General features: G+C 36.0%; 4 protein-coding genes across 6 annotated transcripts; 2 read left to right on the plus strand and 2 right to left on the minus strand.

Annotated features, from left to right (window-relative positions):
* The first annotated feature begins 474 nt into the window (after positions 1-474).
* On the plus strand, positions 475-1806 carry LOC116015659. Its single transcript, XM_031255798.1, has 6 exons — positions 475-550; positions 703-750; positions 832-889; positions 1065-1187; positions 1285-1452; positions 1581-1806. Exons 1-6 carry the CDS (start codon positions 489-491, stop codon positions 1638-1640), a joined length of 519 nt encoding a protein of 172 aa, XP_031111658.1. The 5' UTR covers positions 475-488; the 3' UTR covers positions 1641-1806.
* Positions 1712-12258, minus strand: LOC116015657 (protein translocase subunit SecA, chloroplastic). The gene is made up of 20 exons (XM_031255795.1): positions 11722-12258; positions 11238-11310; positions 10729-10935; positions 9462-9565; positions 9152-9331; positions 8629-8847; positions 6961-7074; positions 6736-6849; positions 5705-5872; positions 5452-5627; positions 4775-4841; positions 4551-4697; positions 4328-4423; positions 4063-4131; positions 3490-3591; positions 3156-3407; positions 2832-2899; positions 2620-2737; positions 2231-2470; positions 1712-2145 (listed from the first exon to the last, which is right to left on the minus strand). Exons 1-20 carry the CDS (start codon positions 12136-12138, stop codon positions 2020-2022), a joined length of 3057 nt encoding a protein of 1018 aa, XP_031111655.1. The 5' UTR covers positions 12139-12258; the 3' UTR covers positions 1712-2019.
* A 739-nt stretch (positions 12259-12997) lies between these two features.
* Positions 12998-18262, minus strand: LOC116015658 (protein transport protein sec23-1). 3 transcript variants are annotated; one of them, XR_004097678.1, is made up of 7 exons: positions 18025-18262; positions 17043-17847; positions 15014-16834; positions 14302-14418; positions 14143-14214; positions 13175-13497; positions 12998-13139 (listed from the first exon to the last, which is right to left on the minus strand). XR_004097678.1 is itself a non-coding variant. In XM_031255797.1 (6 exons), the coding sequence occupies exons 2-6, from the start codon at positions 17520-17522 to the stop codon at positions 13360-13362; spliced, it is 2628 nt and encodes an 875-aa protein (XP_031111657.1). In that variant the 5' UTR covers positions 17523-17843; positions 18025-18262; the 3' UTR covers positions 13146-13359. The 3 variants fall into 3 exon arrangements, 2 of the variants coding, with proteins under 2 accessions (XP_031111657.1, XP_031111656.1); XM_031255797.1 differs by lacking the exon at positions 12998-13139 and having other exon boundaries at positions 13146-13497; positions 17043-17843; XM_031255796.1 differs by lacking the exon at positions 12998-13139 and having other exon boundaries at positions 13146-13497.
* A 2714-nt stretch (positions 18263-20976) lies between these two features.
* On the plus strand, positions 20977-24492 carry LOC116017342 (PSME3-interacting protein). The gene is made up of 6 exons (XM_031257904.1): positions 20977-21334; positions 21520-21577; positions 21772-21827; positions 22873-22935; positions 23023-23091; positions 23952-24492. The coding sequence occupies exons 1-6, from the start codon at positions 21179-21181 to the stop codon at positions 24228-24230; spliced, it is 681 nt and encodes a 226-aa protein (XP_031113764.1). The 5' UTR covers positions 20977-21178; the 3' UTR covers positions 24231-24492.
* Positions 24493-25443: the final 951 nt, after the last annotated feature.

Below are 25443 nucleotides of genomic sequence, written 5' to 3' on the forward strand. Positions count from 1 at the left end.
CATTATTTTCTTTTAGGTTTATTTATGAGTTAATTCCATTTTTGATCCTAGATTTATAGGTAGCATTCCACTTTTAGTCCTTTAAAAAAAAAAACATCCACTTTTGGTCCTAGTATTATTGTGGCATGACCATTTTTGGTCCTTCGTCAAGAAAATCATTGAAATGCCGTTAAATACAATGACATTTTGATCCTTTTTATACAAAGTAGGTTGACCCACTATATTTTTTATGTTTATTTTTTGAAACAAAATCAAAATTGAAGACTGAAATGCTCTTGTATTAGACGAAATTTAAACTGTTTTGTTGATGGAGGACCAAAAATGGTCATGGCACAATAATATTAGAATCAAAAGTGAATGTTTTGAAAAAAAAGGACTAAAAGTGGAATGCCATCTATAAATCTAGGACCAGAAATGAAATTAACTCATAAATAAACCTAAAAGAAAATAATGACTCAGCTGTTGCCTGCTGAAACGAAGTATCAAACATGACCAGACCTCCTAAGCGAGAAAAGCTCCACAACTCTCTGTCTCATCCTCCAGAACAACTGTAATCATTAATATAGTTTCGTCCTATTTTGCTTTCTATATGGCGGTGTATTTATGTCCTTGTTTTTGGTTTTTGGATTTCTATTCTTACATTCTCAATAAGATTTATACAGGGGCCTGGCATCTAATAACTACTCTTTTTATTCTTTTCAGTTGCTTCGAAGGGGAAAGCTTGGATCATCTCCTCAAAGCTATTGATAGGTGAATCTTTACTTGTCCTGTCTCTCTCTCCTTGTTTTTGAATCGCTTGAATAATAGTCTTACATTGTCTGTTGTGAGCAGAGAGTTAGAGTGTGCAAGAAACTTGGACAGAGCTTTGCCAGATAAAGTCTGGTTTAAGGTCTCGATTTTCTTCTTCTTTTTTTTTTTTTTGGTTACACAATTACCACTGGTGGTATTTAGGGTTTGTGATTAAAGTTTAAATATAAGAAGAGAGAAGTTAAAAATTGATGCAGAGGTGTAGCTAGTTGGTATAATTTACTGAATTTGTTAAATATGCTGTGTATAATGAGCAGCAAGTGTTTTCAATCGGGGTGAATGAAGTGACACGACTGCTTGAACGCATGCCTCCTGTAAACGACTGCTGCTCTCTTGTTGCCCACAATGATTTAGTCAAAGTTCCCCCAGTCCAACTTCAGGTTATCCTATCCCTTTCAGTTTTAATCTAGTCTAGAATGGTATTCGTTTCATTGATGCTTAGGTTCTTATATGACTGACATATCAATCTGCTTTAAGGCGATACTAGTAGCAGCTGATTGCAATCCACAGTGGTTGACCAAGCATCTACCCAATTTGGCTGCTTCACGGAGGGTACCTCTTTTCTTTGTGAAAGATAAGAAAAGAGCTTCTTTGAGGTTAGGGGAAGTGGTCAAACTAAAAACTGCAATTGCTGTTGGAGTGAAGGTTTGGCTCTTCTCAATTCAATTATATATTTTTTTTGTTTAGTTTATCTTAAAAAGTAACCGTCTTTGTTTCCCAATAAGCATTTCCAGCTTACTCATGGTATGATATTGCACTTGGATTTTATGCAGGCTAGAGGAAACACCATTAATCACTTCATCAGCAGTCACCTCCTTCAAAGCTCTGAATAGCATGCACATTTGACCTTTTTGCTGATGACCACACCAAGTATCATTTCACTCTTCAAGATAGAGTTGGCAAGTGCATGTTTAATTGTTTATCTTTACATTTATGTTCAAGAACTCGGTAAAAGCTTATTTGCTAAAGGAATGCAATGAGTCTCCTCTTCTTTTTAAATTGTCACCTCACATTATGTTCCTTTACATCTTCTCCCCTACTACATTTTGATTTCAGTATGGCACATTTTAATACAAGAATACACCAAAACTCTACCACACCAATAATTCATCTTTCTTGGGTGTCTCATACACTGGCTGTGAGAATATTACCATCTTCTTCTCATTGCCTCCCCTCCCATTTGCATTCATTCTTTCTTGGGTGTCTCGTACACTAGGCTGTGAGATTATTAGCAACTTCATCTCTGCTCTTCTTCTCATTGCCTCCCCTCCCATTTGCATTGACATTTTCTGTATTTTGACGTTTTTGGTCTTGTTCCTTTACTAAGACTGGTTGAAACTGTGAGAAAAGGTGAAAATATATCAAATTGGACTCGATAGTTGCTTTGATGTGCAAAAAATTTGAGCAGCTGGGGTTAACAAACCTGGTAGACAGAATATATAACATTCCTCCTTATCTGTGCCATCATCTCAATGAAAAGGTTGTAGCCTTCAAGCTTATACTCAATGAGGGGATCCTTTTGGGCATATCCACGTAAACCTACGGCTTGCTGAACAAATTTGAGTGCTTGCAAGTGCTCCTTCCACAATCTATCAATGTTGTTCAAAATTAAGAACTTCTCTGCCTCCTTCATCAATCCTGGAGCTTGTTTCTCCACAATGTCCTAAGGACACAATTGTGAGTTCAGTTGATGTAGCAACTATTCTAGTGTCATTGACTAGTCTAATGTGTTATCAACAGTGTACAAGGCACAAGACATAACATAGTGAAATCTTAAACCTTATCTTCTTATATACAGTGAAAGTAACTCACCCTTTTCTGTTGATATGCTTCCCGTCCGCGTAACCTAAGATATTCCCGCATTTCCTCATAATTTGAGCATTTATCAGCCAGCAAAGTGGGGGTCAAATCACTCAAGAGATAGCAATACCTGTAAGGTAAATCTAGTCAGAATTAAATAAAATATAAAACCCAAAAGATAACCTGTCTGCTAGAAAATTTAAAATCCTCCACAAGATTCATACTGTTGAACTTTAGCAATAAGCTTCTCAAAATCCCAGGTGTCTCTTGGAGAATCAGGACTGACATTTGCCTACCACATTCACATAAGAAACAAAAATGGTGAGTGCACCAGAAATTAAAATTTAACAGGAAACATGGGTTTTGTTTCTGGCTTTGTACACTGTTAGGAAGGGGTTTGTCGTCTTTCCATAGTCGGCCACCTAATGGTGGCCGTTGCATTGTAATACATTTTTCAGTTTCTTCTGATATGATATTGTTCTTAAAAAAAAAAAAAAAAGCAGGAAGAATATTCAAATCTGATAGTAAATTCAGAGTTAGAGTTTCACCTCTAGTATGTCATCCATTGTCAATTCAGCATATTCAATAAGTAGTGGTTGGAGATCATCCGCTTCTAGGGCCATCCTCCTCTCTGTGTAGATACGATCTCTTTGGCTGTTTAAAACCTCATCATATTCAAACAATTGCTTACGAATATCAAAAAAGTAGTTTTCAACTTTCCGTTGAGCTTCATCTAGTGCTTTTGTCAGCATTTTTGATTCAATTGGTAGGTCCTCCACTCTAAATGCTCTCATCAAACCCTGGAAGTGATAACATTAATCTCTAAACATTGTAATACTGTGATATTATGAGCATGTGTGGCATCCTGCCATTAAATTCAACCTGTATGCGATCCCCACCAAATATACGGAATATGTTGTCTTCAAGGCTAAGGAAAAAACGTGAACTTCCAGGATCTCCCTGCCTACCGCTTCGACCTCGCAGCTGCATATATTAACAACTTTTGAAGAAATTTATGAAGCAAATCCATAATATTAGCAGTGGGTCTAAGGGATTTCAATGTTTACTTGAAATAAATATTAACAATGGAGAACTAAGGATGAAGGTAAATAGTGTGATACTTCCCTCAACTGAGCACAGCTTTTGGAAGAAAGAAGCTATGGAGCCATGGAGTATTCAGAGTGGCGATGAATTGGGTAGGCAATGCAGTGAGGAAGCAACGAGATGAAGAGTTGATGAAATAAGGAAGGATAAGGCTGAATTAATGGAATGATGTCTATTTTAAATTAGGTAATGAGTTTTTAATTATAGGAGTAATCAAATCCCATACCTTTGTTTTAAAAAGTTGTCAACCAAACAATGTGTATGACTTTCATTCTCATTCCTTGTGTCTAACCCCATGAACTAAACACACCCTATATTTTCCATATGTCCTACATTTTCATAAGTGTGTACCTGATTGTCGATTCGACGTGACTCATGACGCTCAGTACCAATTACATGGAGTCCACCAGCTGATATGACCTGTCAGAGCTAAACTGATAAAGATGCAGAAAGTATGTTCCAGGATTCCATGGATAGACGAGGTACTCAAGAGTAACAGACAAAAGGTTCAGAGGGACTTCTTTTGTGTGTGTGTGTGTGTGTTTTCCGTCTATAAACATTATTAAGCAAACAGTACATTGCATTAACAGCAGGGAACTGAAGGAAAGGAAATTACCTTCCTTTTCTCTTCCTCGGTATAATATTTATATTCTCCCATAATATCCAAAAAAGAATTACGAAGATTTGATATTACTTCATCTTTTACAGGACCCTGCAACATAATTCTTAATATAAGAGTGCTTGTCTTATAGCAAGAATTTTTCATAACAAAAATGTCTTGAACAGTGATGAATACAAATATCCAGACGTATTTGGCAATAGAATCTAATAAACTTCACCTTTTCACAGGAATAAGACAGTCGCTCCTCTGCTTCAAGTTCAGTCAAGGATCTCAGGCCCCATGTTTTTACAGCTAGTTGCACAGCTTCCTCAGCTAGCTTAGAACTTTCTTTAGATAACTCACATGGAAATAAACTATCCTTCACCTGCACTTGGTAATTGACATTCAGATTTCAGAGCCAAAAAATACTTAAAAAGGACAGAATATCAAAATCAGGCTGACCGTCCATGTCTTCTTTGGAGGAGGTTTCTTTACAGAAACAAAGACCCCTTCAGCTGGTTTAACGACCCTGTAGTGTTGAAGCCACATTTAGAACGCAATGAAACTTTCCCAGGTTCAAAATTTGTTCATGGGTGTCATAAATTGTAACATTTTCCTTATTTGTAGATTATTATAATCAAAAGCCAGAGTAAGGAATAAGAAATAGAATAGAAAATGAATGGCCTTTTTTTTTTCCTCCATGTTTATGTGAAGTGAGAACCTAATTGGTTGCAGCTTCAAATGGATTCAAATAAGGCTGATCAAGAGACCAAGACTTAGTTAATTTCATTATCTCACGAGCTGTAGCAACTACAACTCAACTAAGCCTTCAACCCAACCTGGCTGAGCTCTCTCCATTTAGTCATAACACATAAAATGTGCTAATTTGCATCCATTATGCAACCTTGGTTTTCACAAGTTAATTTACATGGAGAAAAAAAGACCTTATAGGAATCTGTTGGGAATCAGCCTTCATAAATTCTAAGCACTAAATGCTTTTTGTATGAGACTGATGCAGAAGTTAAAACAAGTAGCGCAACAGCAGGCAGATTGATAAGGTAATAGAACTGACAGACATCAAATACTATCAATTGTTTGAACTAAAACATAACTAATTAAAACAAAAATTACAAGGATACCTTGGCATTAACATCTCTCTTAACTTCAACCTTGCCATGAACTCTGCATTACCACCAAGGATAATATCGGTACCACGACCTGCCATGTTAGTCGCAATTGTAACAGCCCCAAGACGACCACTCTGTGCCACAATTTCAGCTTCTCTTTCCACATTTTCAGGTTTAGCATTGAGAACCTTACACATTTGAAATTAGTAAAATCTTCAGAGAATTAATTAGAAAAAGTCATTGCAGTCAGCAGCTTAGTACTCACCTCATGGGGGATTCCAGCCTCATGCAGTTGTTCTGACAATGCATCACTTTGCTCAACACTGGTTGTACCAACAAGTACAGGCCGACCGATTTTATGCATTCTAGAGATCTCCACAACCACAGCCCGCCACTTTCCTGTAGTTGCCCTGAACACTACATCTGACTCATCCTTAAATGAAAAGAGTGTAAGCATTGCGATGGTAAAGAAAGAGAAAGCAACTAATTCACACTATACTTCATGTATGTAGACTTTTATACATAAATAAAGCCTATGTGACACTCCAATGTTTGACATGCAATCCATCAAATACATCCCTTTTTTGCATCACCATTTCCCCCACAACCAGGAATAGTGACTTTCACTTTAAAGGGAAAACTTCATATCCCTTCTGAAATGCATAACCTCCTAGCTTAGTATGAAGCCAAATGAGTACCCTTCCCTTACCCACCAATTCTCATTCTTAATAAAAAAAATTTTTAAAAATATCCTGAAAAGTTTCTATTAACTCAACCATTAATATGAAAGACTTTAATTAGCAATCAGAATTAAATTATTTGGCCCAGCCTACATTTATTCATATGACAGTGCATGAAGCATCAAAGAGCATGGTGGACAATTTGATCCACAAAGCATTAAGGGTTTAACTGAATGTCAAGATCCAAGAAAGTCCAGGGATAAATTGGTCTTAGTTACAAGTGAGGAATTCTTATTATGTGTTTCTTTGAATTAAAAGAAAGTCCAAAATGAGATAAAACAGGGTAACTATTAGGCAGTACAATTTATTCAAAATCCAACTAATTATGCAGCACTAAGCTGGAAGGGAAATGCAGGGAACCTAACTTCCACTTGCAGCCTAAAGGTAAGCAGCATTAAAAAGAGAACAGTAATAACCTAAATGATATATTGGTTTACCATTAATTTTTAGTGATTTATTCCAGATTCCCTTTCCTCTACATTTTATCCATCAAGGTTTCATATGTGAATTAAAGTAGAATACAAAATATAACCAATAAGGAAAGTTTAGAACAAACCTTCCTAATCATGGGCTTGTTTGTGGGGACAATCGTAACTTTAAGATTGTATATGCTCTCAAACTCAGAACTCTCTGTCGCAGCAGTGCCAGTCATGCCACAGAGCTTTGGAAACTTGAATCATATCAAATTCAAATATTTTAAGTCTCAGCATCACATGAGAAAAATGCACCAGAACATGGAAATTATAGAGATCAATATAACTGATCAAGATAGAATCCCAACCTGGAGAAAGAAGTTCTGGTAGCTGATTGAAGCCAATGTTACAGTCTCGTTTTGGATTGGTAAGCCTTCTTTTGCTTCAACTGCCTGATGAAGCCCATCACTCCATCGCCTCCCCTAGTAAAATATCAATGGGCTCAAACAGTAATAGTTGCAATGCACAACACATTTTGAAGCATTAAGAATTATGCAAACCAAACAGAAGCATGTCTTACAAAGAAACTACAATCTTTATAATTGAAAAGCCCAAGTGTGCATTATGAATACTACTTCTGATGGAAAAAATGGGAAAAGCGCAAAGGAGGTCAAGAATCACAATGATGGGTATATATGATGGAGAGGGAAGTTGAACTTAAGACATCTTGCACAGAGAGTAGAGACTCTTAAATCTGAAACACAATATACCAGTTTGGTAAGGATTAGTTAACTAGATTTTCAATTCATTTGTAAGTACCATAAATACAGTGAGTTTTTAATTTATTTAAGTCCATTGCTATTTAAAGATTTAACCCTTGTTAATAAACTGCTAAATCAGATAATTTTTTTTTTTTTAAAGTACCTTTGAAGATTAAAACAATTAATTAATTGCTCCCTCTGTCCAAAGTTCTAAGCCCCATTTATGTTTGGCACATAGTTTAACGAAAAAAAAAAGGGTAAAACAGCAGATTTTTTGTAAAGATGACACATTGTGCCCAGTTGCCCACAATAGGTAACACCTTTACATAAATTCAAAGGTAAAATGAGAAAAGAAAAGGGGTAGTAGCATTTAATTTAGGAAATAGACAATATTTTGAGACAAGCTAATAAGTAAAACAAATAAAATGGGATGGGACCCTCATGACTTTTGCTTGGTACATCTAAGGGGTAGGTGAATTGAACTTAAAACTTCTTGCATAGAATCTCATGAATTTGAAACACAAGTGTACCTATATGTTAAGTCTTATTTTATTAGATTAGCAAGATTTTAAAAATTCATTTTCTATGTGCTTACCAGAGATTATGGAATATAAGTTCCATGACACTTCTAATTTATTGAAATCAATAACATATAACTAATTTACAGTTGAATAAGTGTAACACTGTACAAGGTATAAACTTTGCAACAGTTTTGGCTCTAACAAAAAAAAAGGGTTTACTTATTCAATGATATTGTCAAGAAAATTAATAATTATTAGGACTAAATATTCAATTATCAGTCCTGCTAATTTTCCCTTCAAAAACTACCTCTTAATTTTCACCTTTGTATGTGCCATTATTGCATTGGATTCTTTTTTATATTTGATTACTACATTGACTTTTTTAATGACATTTGTTTCGGATGAACTCATGGTGAGGTCGGCCAATTCACAACTAACCAATGAATATTTTTCCTTTATTAAGCCTTACAGATAAAAGATAATACCACACAGCTAGTTTTAGGCATAAGTAGAATTTTTCTTCAATCTTTAAAAATGTATGGCCATAATCAAACATCAACTTTTAGACCTACGGGGCTATATGCTCCTAAGTGGCTTTGCAATTTATTGCAAACTAAGATGTGAATAAAAAAGGCATTATAGCTAAAGCTACAACCTAGCTGATTTTAACCACTCAAACTCTGTGGATAGCAAATTAAAATTAGGCAAAGTCATTCATGTTTTGATAAAGTGAAAATCTGGCAAGAAAACTCACCTGCATGACCCGACCAGTAAATTCATCAACTATAAGAACCTCCTTGCCACGAATGATATAGTTCACATCTCTAAGAAAAAGTTCTTTTGCTTTTATTGCATTCAATAAATATGAGGCCCACTGTTCTCGAGGATCATATAAATCTTTCACATCTAGAATTTCCTCAGCATCTGCATAACCTTGTTCCATGAGTAGAACATTTTTTTGCTTCTCATCAACCTGCAATAGTAATGATATTAGGTGATAATAAATAATAACTAACACCAACAACAAAATGCCCTGGAAACTAAGGACAATTGTTTGCTTGAAGGCAAATAGTGCTTCTACAAACTTACATAAAGACTAGTTGATTAATAAGACGAGATAATATACGAATGATATTTCACTCTGAGATTTCTCTCATACCCTAGAAAATGGAGAATTATTTACAAAATAGTTTAAACAAAAAGCACATGGAAAGATCATTATGCTTATTCCTTGCTTGCGCATTATCTTGTCATATGCAATTACAGTTATTCCTTACAGTGTAATGTATATCTTGCTCAAAGGCAGCAGCTATCTTAGCAGCTTTATAATACCGATCACTTGGTTTTTCAGCAGGTCCAGATATGATAAGAGGAGTCCTGGCTTCATCAATTAGGATAGAATCAACCTCATCAATCACACAGTAATTAAAACGTCGCAACACAAGCTCATCCACAGTCTGCAGAGGAAAAACAAAGCCACTTAGGACAGCAGTATATTAAAAACCTAGTTCACTATTGTTAAATGTGTTTTTCAATTGAACATAAATAAGAAAAAAAAAAACATATCAAAGCAAAATAATTACTTTCCGTGGCAAGATTATCTCTCAGGTAATCAAAACCCAGCTCACTATTAGTCACATATGTGATGTCACAGAGATAATTTTCCCTCCTCTGCTCACTTGTCATATTTTCTGCTTGATGTAAAAGCCACCATTAGTGCAAACCTCATCATCAACTCATCAAGCAAGAAAAGAAAATCTTCATAAATAAGTACTTGTATATTTAAAGCTAAAGTCCAACTATACCTTACCAAGTACATGCAATAAAAAGATGAGTTCATAAGACAGTTTAGGAAAAAAAAAAAAAACATAAAAGAATAGTTAATTCCATTTTTTGTCCTAGATTTATAGGTGTCGGTTCACTTTTAATCCCTTTTTTTTTTCAAAACATCCCCGTTTAGTCTAGTATTATTGTGGCATGACCATTTTTGGTCCTCCATCAACAAAACCTTTTAAATGACAAGGGCATTTTAGTCTATTCAGTTCTAAGTGTTAAGTCATTTTCCTTTTTTAGTCCTTAGATTTGTATGTGTCATTCCATTTTTAGCCTTTTTTTCAAAACATCCCTCTATTGGTCCTAACATTATTGTGGCATGACCATTTTTGGTCATCCGTCAACAAATATGTTTAAATGACATTATTAACCACACAAAATCCTCTTTTTTTCTTCTTGGTAATAGAACCGCAAGTCTTGTGAATTTTTATGAAGTAAAGTTATGCACTAGACTTAAGGTTTGCCATGAAGTAGATTTGTGATTTTTTCAATTGCACTTTTTTTGGATTTTGCAATAACAGTTTTATTACCAAGAAGAAAAAGGAGGATTTTGAGTGGTTAATAACATCATTTTTATTGTCATTTAAACATATTTGTTGACACAAAAAAGGGTCATGCCACAATAATGCTAGGACCAATGGGGATGTTTTGAAAAAAAAAAATGACTAAAAGAAATGACACATAAATCTATGGCCAAAAAAGGAAAATGACTTAACATTTAACACTTAGAACTGAATATACCAAAATGCCCTTATATTCAAGGCCATTTAAACGGTTTTATTGACAGAGGACCAAAAATGGTCATGCCACAATAATACTAGGACCAAATGGGGATTTTTGAAAAAAAAATAAAAAAAAATAAAAGACTAAAAGTGGACTGACACCTATAAATCTAAGACCAAAAATGGAACTAATCCCATAAAAGAACAAGGATAGCAGCATGAGACAAATATAAGCACAGTTATGATAAAGGAACTGTTGTAAGTGAAGAATTGTGACAAATAAAGGTTACAAGACATACGTTGGATCAGGCCAACTTTAAGTCCGAGAAACCGAGGAACTTGACCAACCCATTCACAATCTCTTCGAGCTAAATAATCATTTACTGTAACCACATGAACTCCTTTTCCAGTCAATGCATTCAAATAAGCGGGTAATATAGCTACAAGTGTCTTTCCTTCTCCGGTCCTCATTTCAGCTATTTCTCCCTTATGAAGAACCATGCCCCCTATACTAACAAAAATAAAGCAATTAAGGATTCCAGAATGACAAGGAGCTGAAATTCCTAGTGAAAGAGCACGCCAGCTCGTATGAAATAATGAAAGTATGTGAGACTGTATAATATATAATTCATGATCTTCCCCGAACATGTAGAAGCAGAAATATATAACAGGTAGGAAATAACAGACTCTTGGAGCCAAATTTTATCATGTTTTATAAAGTGATGCTGAGTAAGAAGTACCAATCATGCTAACCTATGTTGAAAACTTGGCTACATATGTTGGAAAGTAGGAGGATCCAGAATACTACCTATTAGTTGCACATCAAAAGGACGAAGTCCTAGAACCCTTTTTGAAGCCTCTCTTACAACAGAAAATGCTTCCTGCAAGCAAACCACACTTTATGTTCTGAACAACAGATAGAAAATTTGAAAGATGTTGGTGAAGCGTCAAATAATCTTCATAATGTGTAGTAGTTGGTGCTCTATAGGTACAAATAAGTAGGAACTAAGAAACTAAAAATGAATTAAGAATACACTAATGAAAATGAAATAAATCTTCTGAACCATACTAAAAGTATAACAAAACTATCAGTGGAAAGAAATGCACATATCTATTTGAGTTTAATACTCCATACATAACACCTAAAATAGTCGCCCAAGAAATTTGATTCCTACTTAATTTTTTGATTGTTTCCATTATCTTTGGACAGTAGGCATTTAATTTGAAGATAAAGATGGATGTTAGGAACGCATACGTGCGCAGATGGTTGAGAAAAAAAGGACAAGACTCACAGGTAAAAGAGAGTCCAAAGATTCACCGCTACGGGCACGTTGTTGTAAAGTGGCAGTCATGTCTCTCAATTGGGAGTCTGATAAAGAAGACATTTGGGAATCGGAGGCGTTAATAAGAGCGAGAGTGGAGGCGTACAACTGTCTTGTGGACTCGCCGGAATCAGTGGACTTGAAGATCCCTCCGAAGAGACCTCCCAAAGACGCCACGATGGGGCGGCTCCGCGGCCGCCTCATCCATCCCGCTCTGAGTTCCACTGGTTTAGTCCCAGCAAGATGGAGAGCACCGGCGCGAAGCCAACTGCAGCTGTCTGTCTTCTTTTGATGATGATAGAAACGAAGAGCAGTGCGGGAGAGGTGAGAAGCCTCATCACAGCGACAGTAAGCCGAGGGCGGGGGGTGGGCAACCGCCAATGCCATCAATTTCAGTTTGTAGCTTCCCTGAGCCTAAAAAAGCTGGGAGAGAACGGACTAGGGACTAGGAAGAGAGACTGACTCACAGCCAGATAGACTAGAGCAATAGATAAGCCATCAAATTCAAAGATAATGCCACCAAAATGGCAATTATGTCCGTCCGTCCTTGGTCTAAACTCTAAACCCGGCTCGCTCGCTCGCTTTACTGCTTTAGTTTAACCGAAAATAAATAAACACCATTCCAGTTCCACACTCTTTCGGAGTTTTTTCCTCCGGTGAAACATTTATTTGGGAGTGCAATTAATGCAGAAATAAATTTTCAATTTATCAGAATGCTTATATTATTTTCCCTCCATCACAGCCACAAGTGGATGCCTCACAAACACTAATGCTAGGTAGCTAAAGAAGACATAATGCTAGGTAGCTAAAGAAGACAATTGTTTACGCGCCGTGGACCTGGTCCAATATACAAAATTTGATTTCATAAAATACATAATTTATGTTCATAAAATACATAATTCATGTCCATAATGCATAACACTTAAAATAATATGCATACATTATTGAATTGAAATTCATAATATACAGAATTATATAGATGAAGATATAAATTCATAACATAATACATATGTTTTCAAAAAAAATAACATAATACATATGCTCTATATGTATTTATTTTAAAATATCATGTTTATGTATATATGTATTATGTTAAGTGTTTATATGTCTTTTTGTGCATTATGAACTTAAATTGTGTACTTTATGAAGTTAAATTCTGTATATTGGATCATGATCCACAGTGTTCACGATATAAATTGCCATAAGTTGTCCACGCTTGAACAGCCAATTACTCACGCGGTAGAAGTACCATAAAATCAAGTGAACAATCTACCTTATTCATCTGCCATGGTGTACAAGCTAATTGTGTAAATACAAAACCAATGCAACAAGGTACATCAGGTATCAATCACCTCAACAAAACCAAACCAAAAAAAAAAAAAAAAANCCTCAACAAAACCAAACCAAAAAAAAAAAAAAAAACTACAGTTCTGAGGGAGCGGGGACTGCAATTTAATCTCTGTGAGCACTGCAATTTGCATGCAAAAAAGTCAGACAAGGAGGGGGAAAAGTTCTTGAGAGATGGCGACTAAGACAAAAGCATGGCCCAACTTAATTCCTCTTTGAGATTTTCACCACTCTTCCAGGAATTTTGATTATACAGCCCACCTAGCTTGGTTCAGGGGGCAACACTTTCAAACTCCGCATCCATTCACAGAAGCTAGGATCATCAAAGTGAAGGAAGCTGCTTTTCAGTTTTGTTCTCTGTTCTGTTGTCAGTGTTCGAAGCTGTGGAAATCTTGCCTCCTACATTCATATGCATCAACTTAGCAATGTCTTCACTTAGGGAAGCTATAAAATCATGCTTTAAGAATTGAGAATTTCAATAAAATATTACACTCAAATATGGTGTATACTTAAGCCTTCATAAATCATAATACCGATTCAAAATAACATTTTAAAGTGAGAGAGAAATGAAAAGAGAGCAAATGTCTCCTGTTAATTCCTCAGTAAAACCTAATATATAAATAATGAATCTCTCAGATGAACAATATAACTAATTTTCCATACCACCTGGACCTGGTATTCTCAAGTCAACTACAAAGTGGGTACTCAATAGCCTCAATTGTACTTCTCACCACTAATACAGGTTGTGTACAATCACATTTGTACACGTAATACTTCTTTACCTGAAGGAGTATAATCATTCATTAAATAGATCAGATTCAACAGACCACCCTCTAGCAACATCCGGGGTTTAGGAAGGAAGATATAGGCAAGTGCATTTCTATTTTCAGAGAAGTGGTTCATTGGACTAGAAATTAGACCTTACCAATTTATTGGATTCTGAAATTTGAGTCATGATGAGTACCTTTTCAACTCAAGAAGTATCAAATACAGAGAAAATAAAAGCTAACATCATGAAAAACAGAATCTCAAGTCCCTAACTACCTGTTCATAAGGAGGATCTTTGTGTGCTGCTATCAGCCGAGAAACAAAATACCGTGCCTGGGAACTTCCCTCCTTTTATTAAAAAAGAAAAAAGAGTCAGGATTCCACTAAGGAAAACTCATTTATAGGCAGCAAGATGGGCTGATAAAAAAAATTAACCTTGAACGCCAGGATGCGTGGTGCTGGGAACCTCATTTCAGTCAGCTCTTCAGCTAATGTTCTACAAGCTGCCAACGCTGCAGCACCCTTTCCATCTTGAGCATCTAGTTCAGCACCCTGAACAACAACAAAGATTAAGGGAAGCATTGAAGCAAGTTGAACAAAAAAAAATGTAAATAGGTAGTACACAAAGAGAAATCACAACCATAAACCCAAATATTAAAAAGCAAAGTCTTAACTTTGGTAGCCTTGGTAAAAAAATTTCAACGATAACAAAATTGGACAAAACTAGCGGAAAAGTATCAAATGAATATGTGGCAGCAATTTCATGATAGCATACAACAGCTGTGAATTCTGGTTTGTTCACAAAAATTTTTTTACTTCTCCTTTCTGAAAAGCAAACTATTCTCCATTCCTTCCATTCCCAAAACTATGTGCTCTCTCCCAAGAATAACACAAGCCAAAATGAAAATGGAACTACTTGGCATGTTTTTCACCATTCTTCCACAACTCAATATTTTTTATGTCCCGCAAAGGCAAAATCAAAGTTGGAGTTCTCACTAGCTAAAAGGCAAAACAATAAAAATAAATAAATAAAGGATTTGCAGTATCATAGCTTACACGCCATTCAAATGCAAGCATAATAAGTAGTCAGTTTCTTTTTAATAATAATTTCGTCTTTAACAAAAAGAAGGTAACTTAAGTGGCATACCAACCAAATGAAGACATCAGTGCCATGATCGAGAACAACAGCTGCATCAGATTGCATAGCAAGATCATAAGCTGGTAGTTCCTCAAAAGTACCACCTTCTCGATGCATCAGACAACGAGGGGCAATCATTCTGAGGGATAAATCAAATGATGCATTCAGAAACAAGTTCCGCAACACAGACCTCTCATCTTCATGACCAAGAATGCTTCCAAGAAGTGGGCCTCTTCTAAGATGGAATAAGAGCTCTGGCAATAAGGAGAGCTCTTTGGGGAACTGATAAAGCTTAGATTTGGGCATTTGAGAACCAAACTTGATGGCAATATCTTTAATTCTTTCGTCTACTGTTCCTTGCATATCAAGAGCATCATTGGCATTCTTGGCACGTAAAAGTGTCCTCTTGGCAATAAGAACAGCAGCCACTTCATCTTGAACACTTGCAAGATAGGCTGAAATGCTATCCACTGTAGGCAATCTTGCACTGATCACTCTGGAGATATCGGATTGGTAAACATCTGAAAAGTTAAATGCAAACTGAAAATACACAAAATCACTCTTGATATCTCTCTTGGTTTCCATGCATAATGCCAAGCTCTGTGTCTCTTCAACACTAAGCATCTGAATGGAAAGTGCATTGTCACTCTTAAAACTTTCATGGTTGTCTACATGTGACTCCTCACCAGGACCTATTACTTGACTTATAAAAATATCATCAGAACAACGGATCTCCAGCAAACCATGGGAACCTGCAGCTCTGCCAGATGCTCTCTGTAAGTTCACACCAAATGCCTCTCCAAAGTCATCGTGGAGAATCAGAACACCACCAGAAGCTTTTGCAAGAGGTTGCAGCACAGGTACCCGAACTGGACATGTACCAGCACATAATATGTCAATGACTGTACTATGCCTGTGTGCCTCACGACCTAGATTTTCCATCCACTTCAATGCTGTTTTCTCCATATGGGGATAGTTTGGATGAGAAAATGAATAAGGAACTGAACCAGGCCCACATGTATTTGGTCCCCCAGCACAGACAATTATCCTACTGTTTCCTCCAGGTCTTTTAACAACCCCCCTTGACATTTCAGCTGAAGGCCCTTGAATTATTGCTAGAGCAACTTCCACTGCAGTACCCAGACAGCGATCTCTAGATGCCTCTGGAGTAGTAAGTTTATATGGCCTCAGAGATGAGAATATTGAGTGTGCAACAGGAAGCGAAGCATGCATGGGTGAAAGGTATATCCCTGTTCCATAGATCAATGCTTTAAGAGATTCCTCAGATGGTGATATGTTACCAGGAAGTACATCAGCAGATGCCATTGATTCTTCTGAGAAATCATAGACTGACACTGTGCGACCATACACAATAATTCCAAGTCTTGTTGTTGGGGGTAGTGAATCTACAAAAGCGTGCAAGGAGCTTTGTAGATGCTGCAGGTGTGGTTCATCTAAACACTCGTCTATAACAAGAATAATTGGTGCGGACACTCTAGTATCTGAGACTGGGAAAAAACCAGGTCTTTTATTCCCAGTTTGGACATAATCAACTAACGGTGATGACAGTTCTGGCAGATTGCGAAGCTCCTCCTTGCTAGAAGCCACATACCGGCCTTCACTTGCATTCAGATGACGACAAATTACACACTGCCACTGGCCAGAACCAGGTAAAATATTGCAATAAAGGTTGGCATAGGCCCCACAATTATGACAGCGAATGGGATCACGCTGAATTATTTGAGGACCTAGGGATACCTCCCTGCCTGGGGAAACTAATGCACCAAACCCTAAACTCAGAACATTTGCTAGTTTCTTCTGTTTGAATACCTGAATAAGAAGAGATAATCATATAAGAAAGAAAACATAAAGTAACAAGATTCATATCCAGCACATTTACTAGGAAATTTTTTTTTTTACTCCATATTATATATAAAGTAGTTAAGCATTCACTAAACTGCAATTTTTCAGAATGATCAATTCCCTAGAGAAATACATAATTTTCATTAAATTAAACAGGAGATTTCATGAAATATACCTTATAAGCTGAAAACACAACATTTGGAGATTCTGTAGAATTTGTCCATTCTTCTCTATCACCAGAAGTCTGGTGCAGCTCCTCAAGAGACCCATTAGAAAAATGGGGAGGAGATGAAGTGGGTAGGGATGAACCTGAAGAGAACACAACAGGCTGAGGAACGGCTGGAGAAGTTCGAAAAGGCACAGCAGCAGGTTGAATTGGTGGGGAGAACCTGGGAGGTCCAGGTGGAGTGCTCAGGTGAGGAACAGGGCTTCCAGTTCTAATCCCATTGGCTGATGAAGGTAGATTAGGGGTCTTAATAGATGGAGAAGGAACCTGGTTAGGTTGTACTATTGGTGGAGGAGGAAATCTTGGACCAGATGTTGAAGGGAAAGGAGGAGAGCTGAGTGCTGAATCCGGAAGAGGTGAGTGGGTACCTTGGTGAGGGGGTTGAACAGTGCCAGAGTACCCCAAGGAAGAGTGAGGTTGATTGGCCATTGACAATTGAAAATTTAGCTCAAGAACATCAAATCAAATAAAGAAAAAAGATTTGTGAAGATAACCAAAAGCTCAATTTAAGTGACCAAGCTCCAGTCCCATAAGACGAAGATGAAAAAAAGGTGAATACTTTTACAGGAATGTCAAATGTATGCTAAAAGTATATGAAAAGACAGGGAGCAGGAATTAGGAGTGGCAGAAATTAGAGAATAGAAACATGACAGCGAAAAACCCCCCGGAAGATCATAAAACCCGGGAAATGAGAAGAGTTCCTTGCGAATTTGCGAGATGTCACCTTATCCGGAGCAGCGGCCCGTCAATCTATCTAAGAAATAAGGCGGTAAACATAGATCAATTCAAGATAACACCTATGCATTCAGCTTTTGAATGCACGTCCGGTATAAAATTTTAGGGGAAACATTTCGGAAAGAATCAATAGAAGGCAATTAAATTGGAATCAAGAATTAACGAGGCATGAATTGAAGATATGAAATCACAATACCTGAAGGCGAAGCGGGTGAAAACATGAAATCAGGGGAGAATTTGCATAAAAGAAAGATCGATGATATCGACCGGACCGCAATTGGATCCTGTGAGCGTCGGAATACTCGGGTTTCGGAAACTGGGATACTTGTTTGGGTTCTGCCGGCAGCCCCTCACCCTTCTGTCGCTCAATGCTTTGCTTCTTCTGTCTGATGGATAGTGCAGGTCGACGACATGTACGGAGCAATAACCTTTCTCTGGTAAGATTATTAAGAGCTTTTATATATTAATTAATTAAAAATAAATAAAACTGCAACTGATTTACACTCTCGCGCTGAGCTGGCAGTAAAGCTACTCACCATTGGTTAGAATTACGAACGCAGCGTCCAACGTGTACATCTCACATTTTAATTTAGTTCAGACTACGACGCCGTTACGATTGATTGCCCTGCCAAACTTGTGCCTTTTCCGCAGATAGCAAGAGATTTATTTGGTAATAATAGTATATATTAAACATAAATATTAATACTATATTTTAATCTTTTTTTTTTGGAGTTGGAGCAGGCGAGGCAGGAGTGATGTTCGTCTGTTCGATTGGAGGCGCGACGCGGCAAGAGCGCCAGAGCGGTGTTCGTCAGTCGTCTGTTCGTCGTAATCGATTATGAATTTATGGATTTGGTCATTTGGATTAATTAATACTCCGTATTATTATTATTACTAATTACTAATTTCTTAGGTTAAGACTTTGTACTCAATATTTAAACTCAATTAGTAAATCATTTTAAGCAATATCAATGCTCAGATTTAACACACGGGGAGACACCCAACCGTAGGGGAGTAATTGAATTATATAATATAGGCGCTCTGATGTGAGAACGAATGCCCATGAAAGAACAGAGAATCAATTATAGTCGTCCACATGTCTAGATTTATCGGATCAAATGTATTTAAAAAAAAAAAAGACGATGTGACATTTTCGTAAGTAAATCGCACTTTAATGCAAGTAACACGTATTAAAAGTGCAAATAACTGGTGTAAGTGTGCAAGTAAAATTACTTAAAAGTGCAACTAATTTTTCACTTAATACTGTAAGTAATTTGCAATTTTAACATTAGTGCACCTAATGATAATGTATTTCACATTTGTGCTCTTAATGATAACGTTTGGTGCAACTAATGATAAAGTTAAGTGTACTTAATATTGATGCACATTGTACATTATTTGTCCAACTTTTAATACATTTTACTTGCACTTAATGCACTATATGAAATTGTTTTACTGCAAAAAAGAAAAGGACATTATCTTAAAATTGTAATGGTCGGTCGGTATTTAGGAAAATGCTCACTATTTTGAGATTGTTATCCGATTGAAATTTAATGGGTTGTTTAATTGGATATAGTTGCAATTCAATTACAACACAATTGTTTAATTGGATGTAGTTGCAATTCAATTACAACACAATTATTTGATCATTCAAATTACAGTGTTTGGTTGAATAGAATTTAAATTTAACCGAATTACAATTCTTTCCATTTGTAGATTTGGAATTCTTAGACCCCGGATAGAAATTGTAGCTCGGATAGTGGGGAAAGGAAAAAACTAAAGACCTTCCCTTTTCATGTAGAAATGTAAACCAAATGTCACTAGACCATAAGGTTTTTTTTTGTTGGGTTTGACCAAGGTACTAAGTGGTAGGGGGACTGGCCAAATGGTTTAGTGATTTGCGCTTAAGGGATAGAGTGCTGAACCACCACGCCAACCATGTTGGTTAACCACAAGATCTGTGTTACCTTCCAACAATCCTTAATCATTATATTTTTAATTACCATAATTTAAATTTCTATTTCATTATTTTCTCACCTAATTACAATTCCTTTCTTCCTTAATAGGGCGTTTGGTTGGAGGGAATTTAAATTACATTCCCACTTAATTCCACCTAATTCCGACTTAATTCCCACCTAATTCCGAAGGCAACTAAATTCCTTTGTTTGGTTGGAGGGAATTGCAATTCCGCGGAATTGTAATTCCCTCATTTTTATGGAATTAGAATCCCATGTCCTCCCTTGGGATTTTAATTCCATGGATTTTAGGAATAAAAAAGATACTCCTAGGACAAAATTACTCATCCCTTTTTTAACCTAAAATTGATGCATGACATTCTCTTTTAGCTAATACCGTGTATTATCTTCGACAACTATCAACAAGAAAGCCCTTATTGAACAAGCAATAATCATTATAGGTTAACCTTAATCAAAGTATGTTTTCTCAAAACTCTCAAATATTTTTTTACAATATGTATAGTTCAAAAGATACGGTATATGAGTGATATTTAAATTTAATATGTTATATTTTTCGTGTACTTGTCATTTAATCATTTAATAATAATAATAATAATGATAATAATGGACATTTTAGACTTATACTACTTATTCCATTTCAATTCCCATGTATACCAAACATCAGAATTGAAATTCCTAATAATTGTATTCCCTCCAACAAACACTAGAATTTAAACACTCACTTTATTCCCACATTATTCTTTTCCCGAAATTGCAATTCCTTTCGGAAAAAGTGTTAAATAGGCCACTGAACTTATCGCTTTTGTGCAATTGGGCAATTGAACTTAAAAAGTGTGCAGTTCAACCATCAAACAAGCAAAATTTGTGCAATTGGACCACTTTTATAAAAAATTTCTGGTAAAATCCAATTATATTACTAACATATATGTATTAAGAGTGACATTTTCTTCTACCATACTAGTTGGGAGTCAATATTGAAATGTTTTTAACTCAAATTGAATTAAAATTTTTTGTAAAAATGGTCCAATTGCACAAATTTTGCTTGTTTGATGGTTGAATTGCACACCTTTTAAGTTCAATAACCCAATTACACAGAACAATAAATTCAATGGCCTATCTTGACACTTTTCCATTCCTTTCCTATCTAATTCATTCGTTCCAACGAACGCCCTGTCATTTTTCTTCCAACCAAACCCCTGTAAATCGACATGCACCGGCAAATTTAAATATATAATGTATTGTTCTGCGAATTGGAAGTATCATAGTCCATCAGTATCCAAGAGCTGCTCTGTTTACGGAATACCGCGTGGGTAGGGTTGGGTGTACAGTCTATACTTCAATAACTATAAGCGGATTATCGTTGCTGAGAGAGATATGGCGGGGGGAGACGGGGAGGAGGAGTTAGGTCATTCTGCGGCTCCGGTGAGATTGATGAATTTTGTATCTGAAGAGCAGTTAGAAGAGGCTAGGAGATCCCGTGGCGCTCGGGTTGAAGACGGAACTGCCCAAAGAGATAGGTCCCTGTTCGAGGTCATGTTGTGTTATGCTTTATCTTAAATCACTATTGTAAATGTTTTGTGGGCAGAATACTATTATGCGTTGGAGTGGCAATTCAATGTCTGCCTGGCCTAATTCAATCTGGAAACATGACGAATCTGACTAAGTTTTGCAGCACATAGCTACTCGCTTGACTTATTTTCAATTACAATTTGCAGATTTTAAAGGAGAACAAGGACAAGAAAGATGCTGAATTCAACGAACGCTTCAAGCACAGTAAGTTTTTATTTTTATTATTTTTATTTTTTTCACCTTTATGTGGTTTGCATCTATACTTACATGAAAACACTTTGATCAGTTGAGCCTGGGTGACTAAATATTTATTTTCCCAATTGTTTATCGAGCTTTTGTGGTCTTTGATATTTTGTCCATGTCTGGCAACTATGAAGATTCTTTAAATTTACTTTCAGGACCCCCCAAAGCACTGGATGAGGATGAAACTGAGTTTTTAGATAAACTTGAGGAGGTAAAACTTACAGAAAAGTAATTAATTAGCCACTATCTTGTACTTGACTGTCTCGAGCTTCATTATGACCACATGGTTAAGGTTTTCCCTTTTAATTGACACAAGTATGCTTAAGATTTGATTTTGCAATTTGGTAAGGGGTTTGATTCAGTGTGTTTTACTTGTGCAACTTCTGACCCTTGCTGCCTTGAAAACTAATAATCAAGAGCTTCTTTGACGTCTTCATTGATGAATTGCTTATTCTTATCAGATTCCATTAGCTTGCCAGATGTATTTATATTGTGAGAATGGAGAATATTGCAGAAGTAGACTCGACTTTATATTGTTGGATTGGAATGCAGAGAGGGTCTACTTCCTTCATTTCCTTTTTTTTGTTTGGTATAGAGGGGGTCAATGCTGAGGGAGGCCTTTCATGTTTCCCATTGACATGCATAGCCTGGTTGCATCCAGTGTTTCCATTCCTAGCGGTTATCAGATTATCTTTTGATGGGGGAAAAGAAGGGAGAGTACAGAGAGGAAAGGAGAGAAATAAATTAGGGTTGGGAGAAATTAAAATCTTATTATTTTAGGTCACTGAAACTAAATAGACACTTTTTAACTTATAACTAAGCTAGTGTAACATTTGCCTAATGAACTAAAGAGTCTCTTATTGGCAACACAACTAACATTTTCGACTTTAATTCATTTCTCACTCATGTATTCCATTCACCATTCTTAGTTTTTTCATTCCATATCATCTTTCATGCGATATTTTTTTTTATCAGAATTTATTTATACTCATCTTGCATATTTGCTAGGTAATCTACTTACAGCTATAATTTTGATTGATTTTATCGGAGATGCATGTGTACATTGTTATGTGTGAAGTAATTTGAAAATCTTAAGACCAAGTTTCACTTGTCATAATTGAAAAGAGAGGAAGTTAAATATTGGTTATGAAAAGATTTTTATGAGTTCTATTTGGGCATGAAAATGTAGAAATTATGTTTTTATGAAATTCTTGTGAATTATGTGCCTATATTCATTCATATTGGTGTTCCTTTAGTCGAGGCGAGAATATGAACAACAACTGGTTGATGAAGAAGCAAAGCAGCTGCGAAGTTTTCAGGTAAGTTGGAACAGTTACTGAGTTTTCCTTTTACCAACAATGTCATGCACCAGAGTGTTGATTTTAGTTGTTTGGGCCCATTTTTAGGCTGCAGTTGCTGCACAGTCTACTACTGTACTTGAGCTCAAGGAAATACCAATATCTCCTAAAATTCAGGTTAGTTGTTGTTTCTTTATCTACAAGTAGAAAAGTCCTATTGCTTGCCAACTTACAATTTTCTTCTGTGTTAATCTAGAGGTAATAGTAGCTCTCTGTTACCAATACAAGCTGGTTCTGACAGTAAAACGTGCTAATACTGAACTAAAGGTTTCGTGTCTGAAAGTGGGGTGTTTGCCATGAGAACTGGCAAGTAGTGATTAGGACCTTTCCTTCCTTCTTACCTAGTCTTTCCGAGCACTGGCTTTGTTACTTAGATTCTTAGCTTTACCCACATCATCAACACAACATAGCACAGTTTGAGTGAAGGATTTGTTCAAATTCAGTCAAGCAATGTAAAACGTCATCAATCTGACACTTGAACATGTATTCATATCCAACACTCAACTCTGACTCTGGATGACAAAACTCTCTGGTGCATTGTGAAATCTCATGCTGGTAGATTACATGTTTGGCTTTACCTTTATGTAATGTTTGGTTCATGGAATAAGGTTCGGTTATCTATTTTGCAAAATGTCAACTGTCAAGGGGCACACACATATTATTTGCATGTATATATAATCTTTTGGGCATGGATACCTTTGTCATTTAATTATATTTTCCTTTTTGAAAATCTGAAATCCTATTTCTATTCTGTGTTTTCATTCTATAAACCAAACACCACTTTATAAAGGGTTTAACCCATTGCTTTACATGCTTAGAACCCAGTTGGTTTAGATGCTTGTTACTCCCTTGTGTAAAAGAAAAAACAAATTGTGACACCATAATCTCGCTCTAGTTATGGAAATAGAGAGTAGGAGGAGAGTTCATCTTGCATTGACTTGTGTTCCAATGTTCTTAGTTCTAATCCATTCATACAGGAACAAAGAAGTGGTGGGAGGAAGAATCCTCCAGCGAAGCCCTTGGGAATGTTGATAAAAGTTAAGCCACAAGCGAAGAAAGCTAAGGTAGATGATGCAAATTCTGAAGCATCTTTGATGGCTAGGACAACGTCTTATGGTAATGCAAAAGAGTCTTGTCACACACAGGGGTCCCAGGGATACATGAAAACAGGAATGACTGAAGGTGATGACGGCAAGTCTGGTTCCGTTGCAAATGGTAGTTTAGTTCAATACAGTGATGAAAGCGATGATGAATAGTTAATTAGGTGTACTTATACTTGTACTTGGCTTGTTGAGATGAATTTTCATAATCTTAATTCGACGACCGACGATGCAACATCAATGATATGTATTGTGGTTTTAGGCTTTTAGCTCTAGCCCAATAGCCTTTCCTAGAAGAACGTGTTTGTTACTTATTGGGCTGGGGATTGGTGATACTACCGATCATTATGGCAAATTATTGCATGGACTATGGTCCATACAACTGTGTGGATCAAAAATAAAAAGTACATTTTTATTATACTAAAAGTACATTATTTTGTTGTGTGGACCAAAAATAAAAAGTATATTTTTATTATACTAAAAGTACATTATTTGGTAGTATATATAAAATAATATATTTTCAGTACAAAAATAATCTACTTGATGTACAAAAATAATGTACTTTTAATATATTAAAAATGTACTTTTTACACAGTTGTGTGGACCATGGTCTATGCAATAATAATTGAATTATTATTCCCAAAAGCGCATAAAATACATTATTCTAGGCTTCTAGCTCATAAAATACATTATTCTAACACATAAAGTACATTATTCTAATTTATAAAATATATTATTTTACTTTAGAAATTTCATTATTCTAACAAATAAAGTACATTATATATTATTCTAACTCATAAAATACATTATTTTATCTTAGAAATTTTATTATTCTAACATATATAAAGTACATTAATCTAACTTATACAATACATCTATCTTACCGCAAAATGTTCATTATTCTAACACGCGCGCAAAATAATAATTTTTTTAACATCAAAACAATGTCGTTTTTTACCGTGATCCACACAGCTGTGTGGTGTGCTCCACACAATAATTTTCTTGATACTACTACTCCGTAAAAGAGGATTTTTGACAAAAATGACCATCTTTCATGAACACTTAGACAAAAGAAGGAAAAACTTATTTGAGACTTGAATTTCTGGTCAAAAAAAAAAAAAAACACACAAACCCCACTTGAGTTTCTCAAATTTCTTGAACACAAACACACAGAGTTTTGTGTTTCTCAAATTTCTTTAATATTCTGGATTTCCGATTGCCTAGAAGGATATTGCGATGCAAAATGGGTCGTGATGACGTCAGCTCTACCAGTGGTTATGTATTTACTATGGACAGAGCAACAATATCGTGAAATTCACCAAGCAATCATGTATAGCCAGATCAACAATGGAGGCTGAATTCATAACTC

This window comes from Ipomoea triloba, chromosome 4 (assembly GCF_003576645.1).
Source record: "Ipomoea triloba cultivar NCNSP0323 chromosome 4, ASM357664v1".
Classification (NCBI taxonomy): Eukaryota; Viridiplantae; Streptophyta; class Magnoliopsida; order Solanales; family Convolvulaceae; genus Ipomoea; species Ipomoea triloba.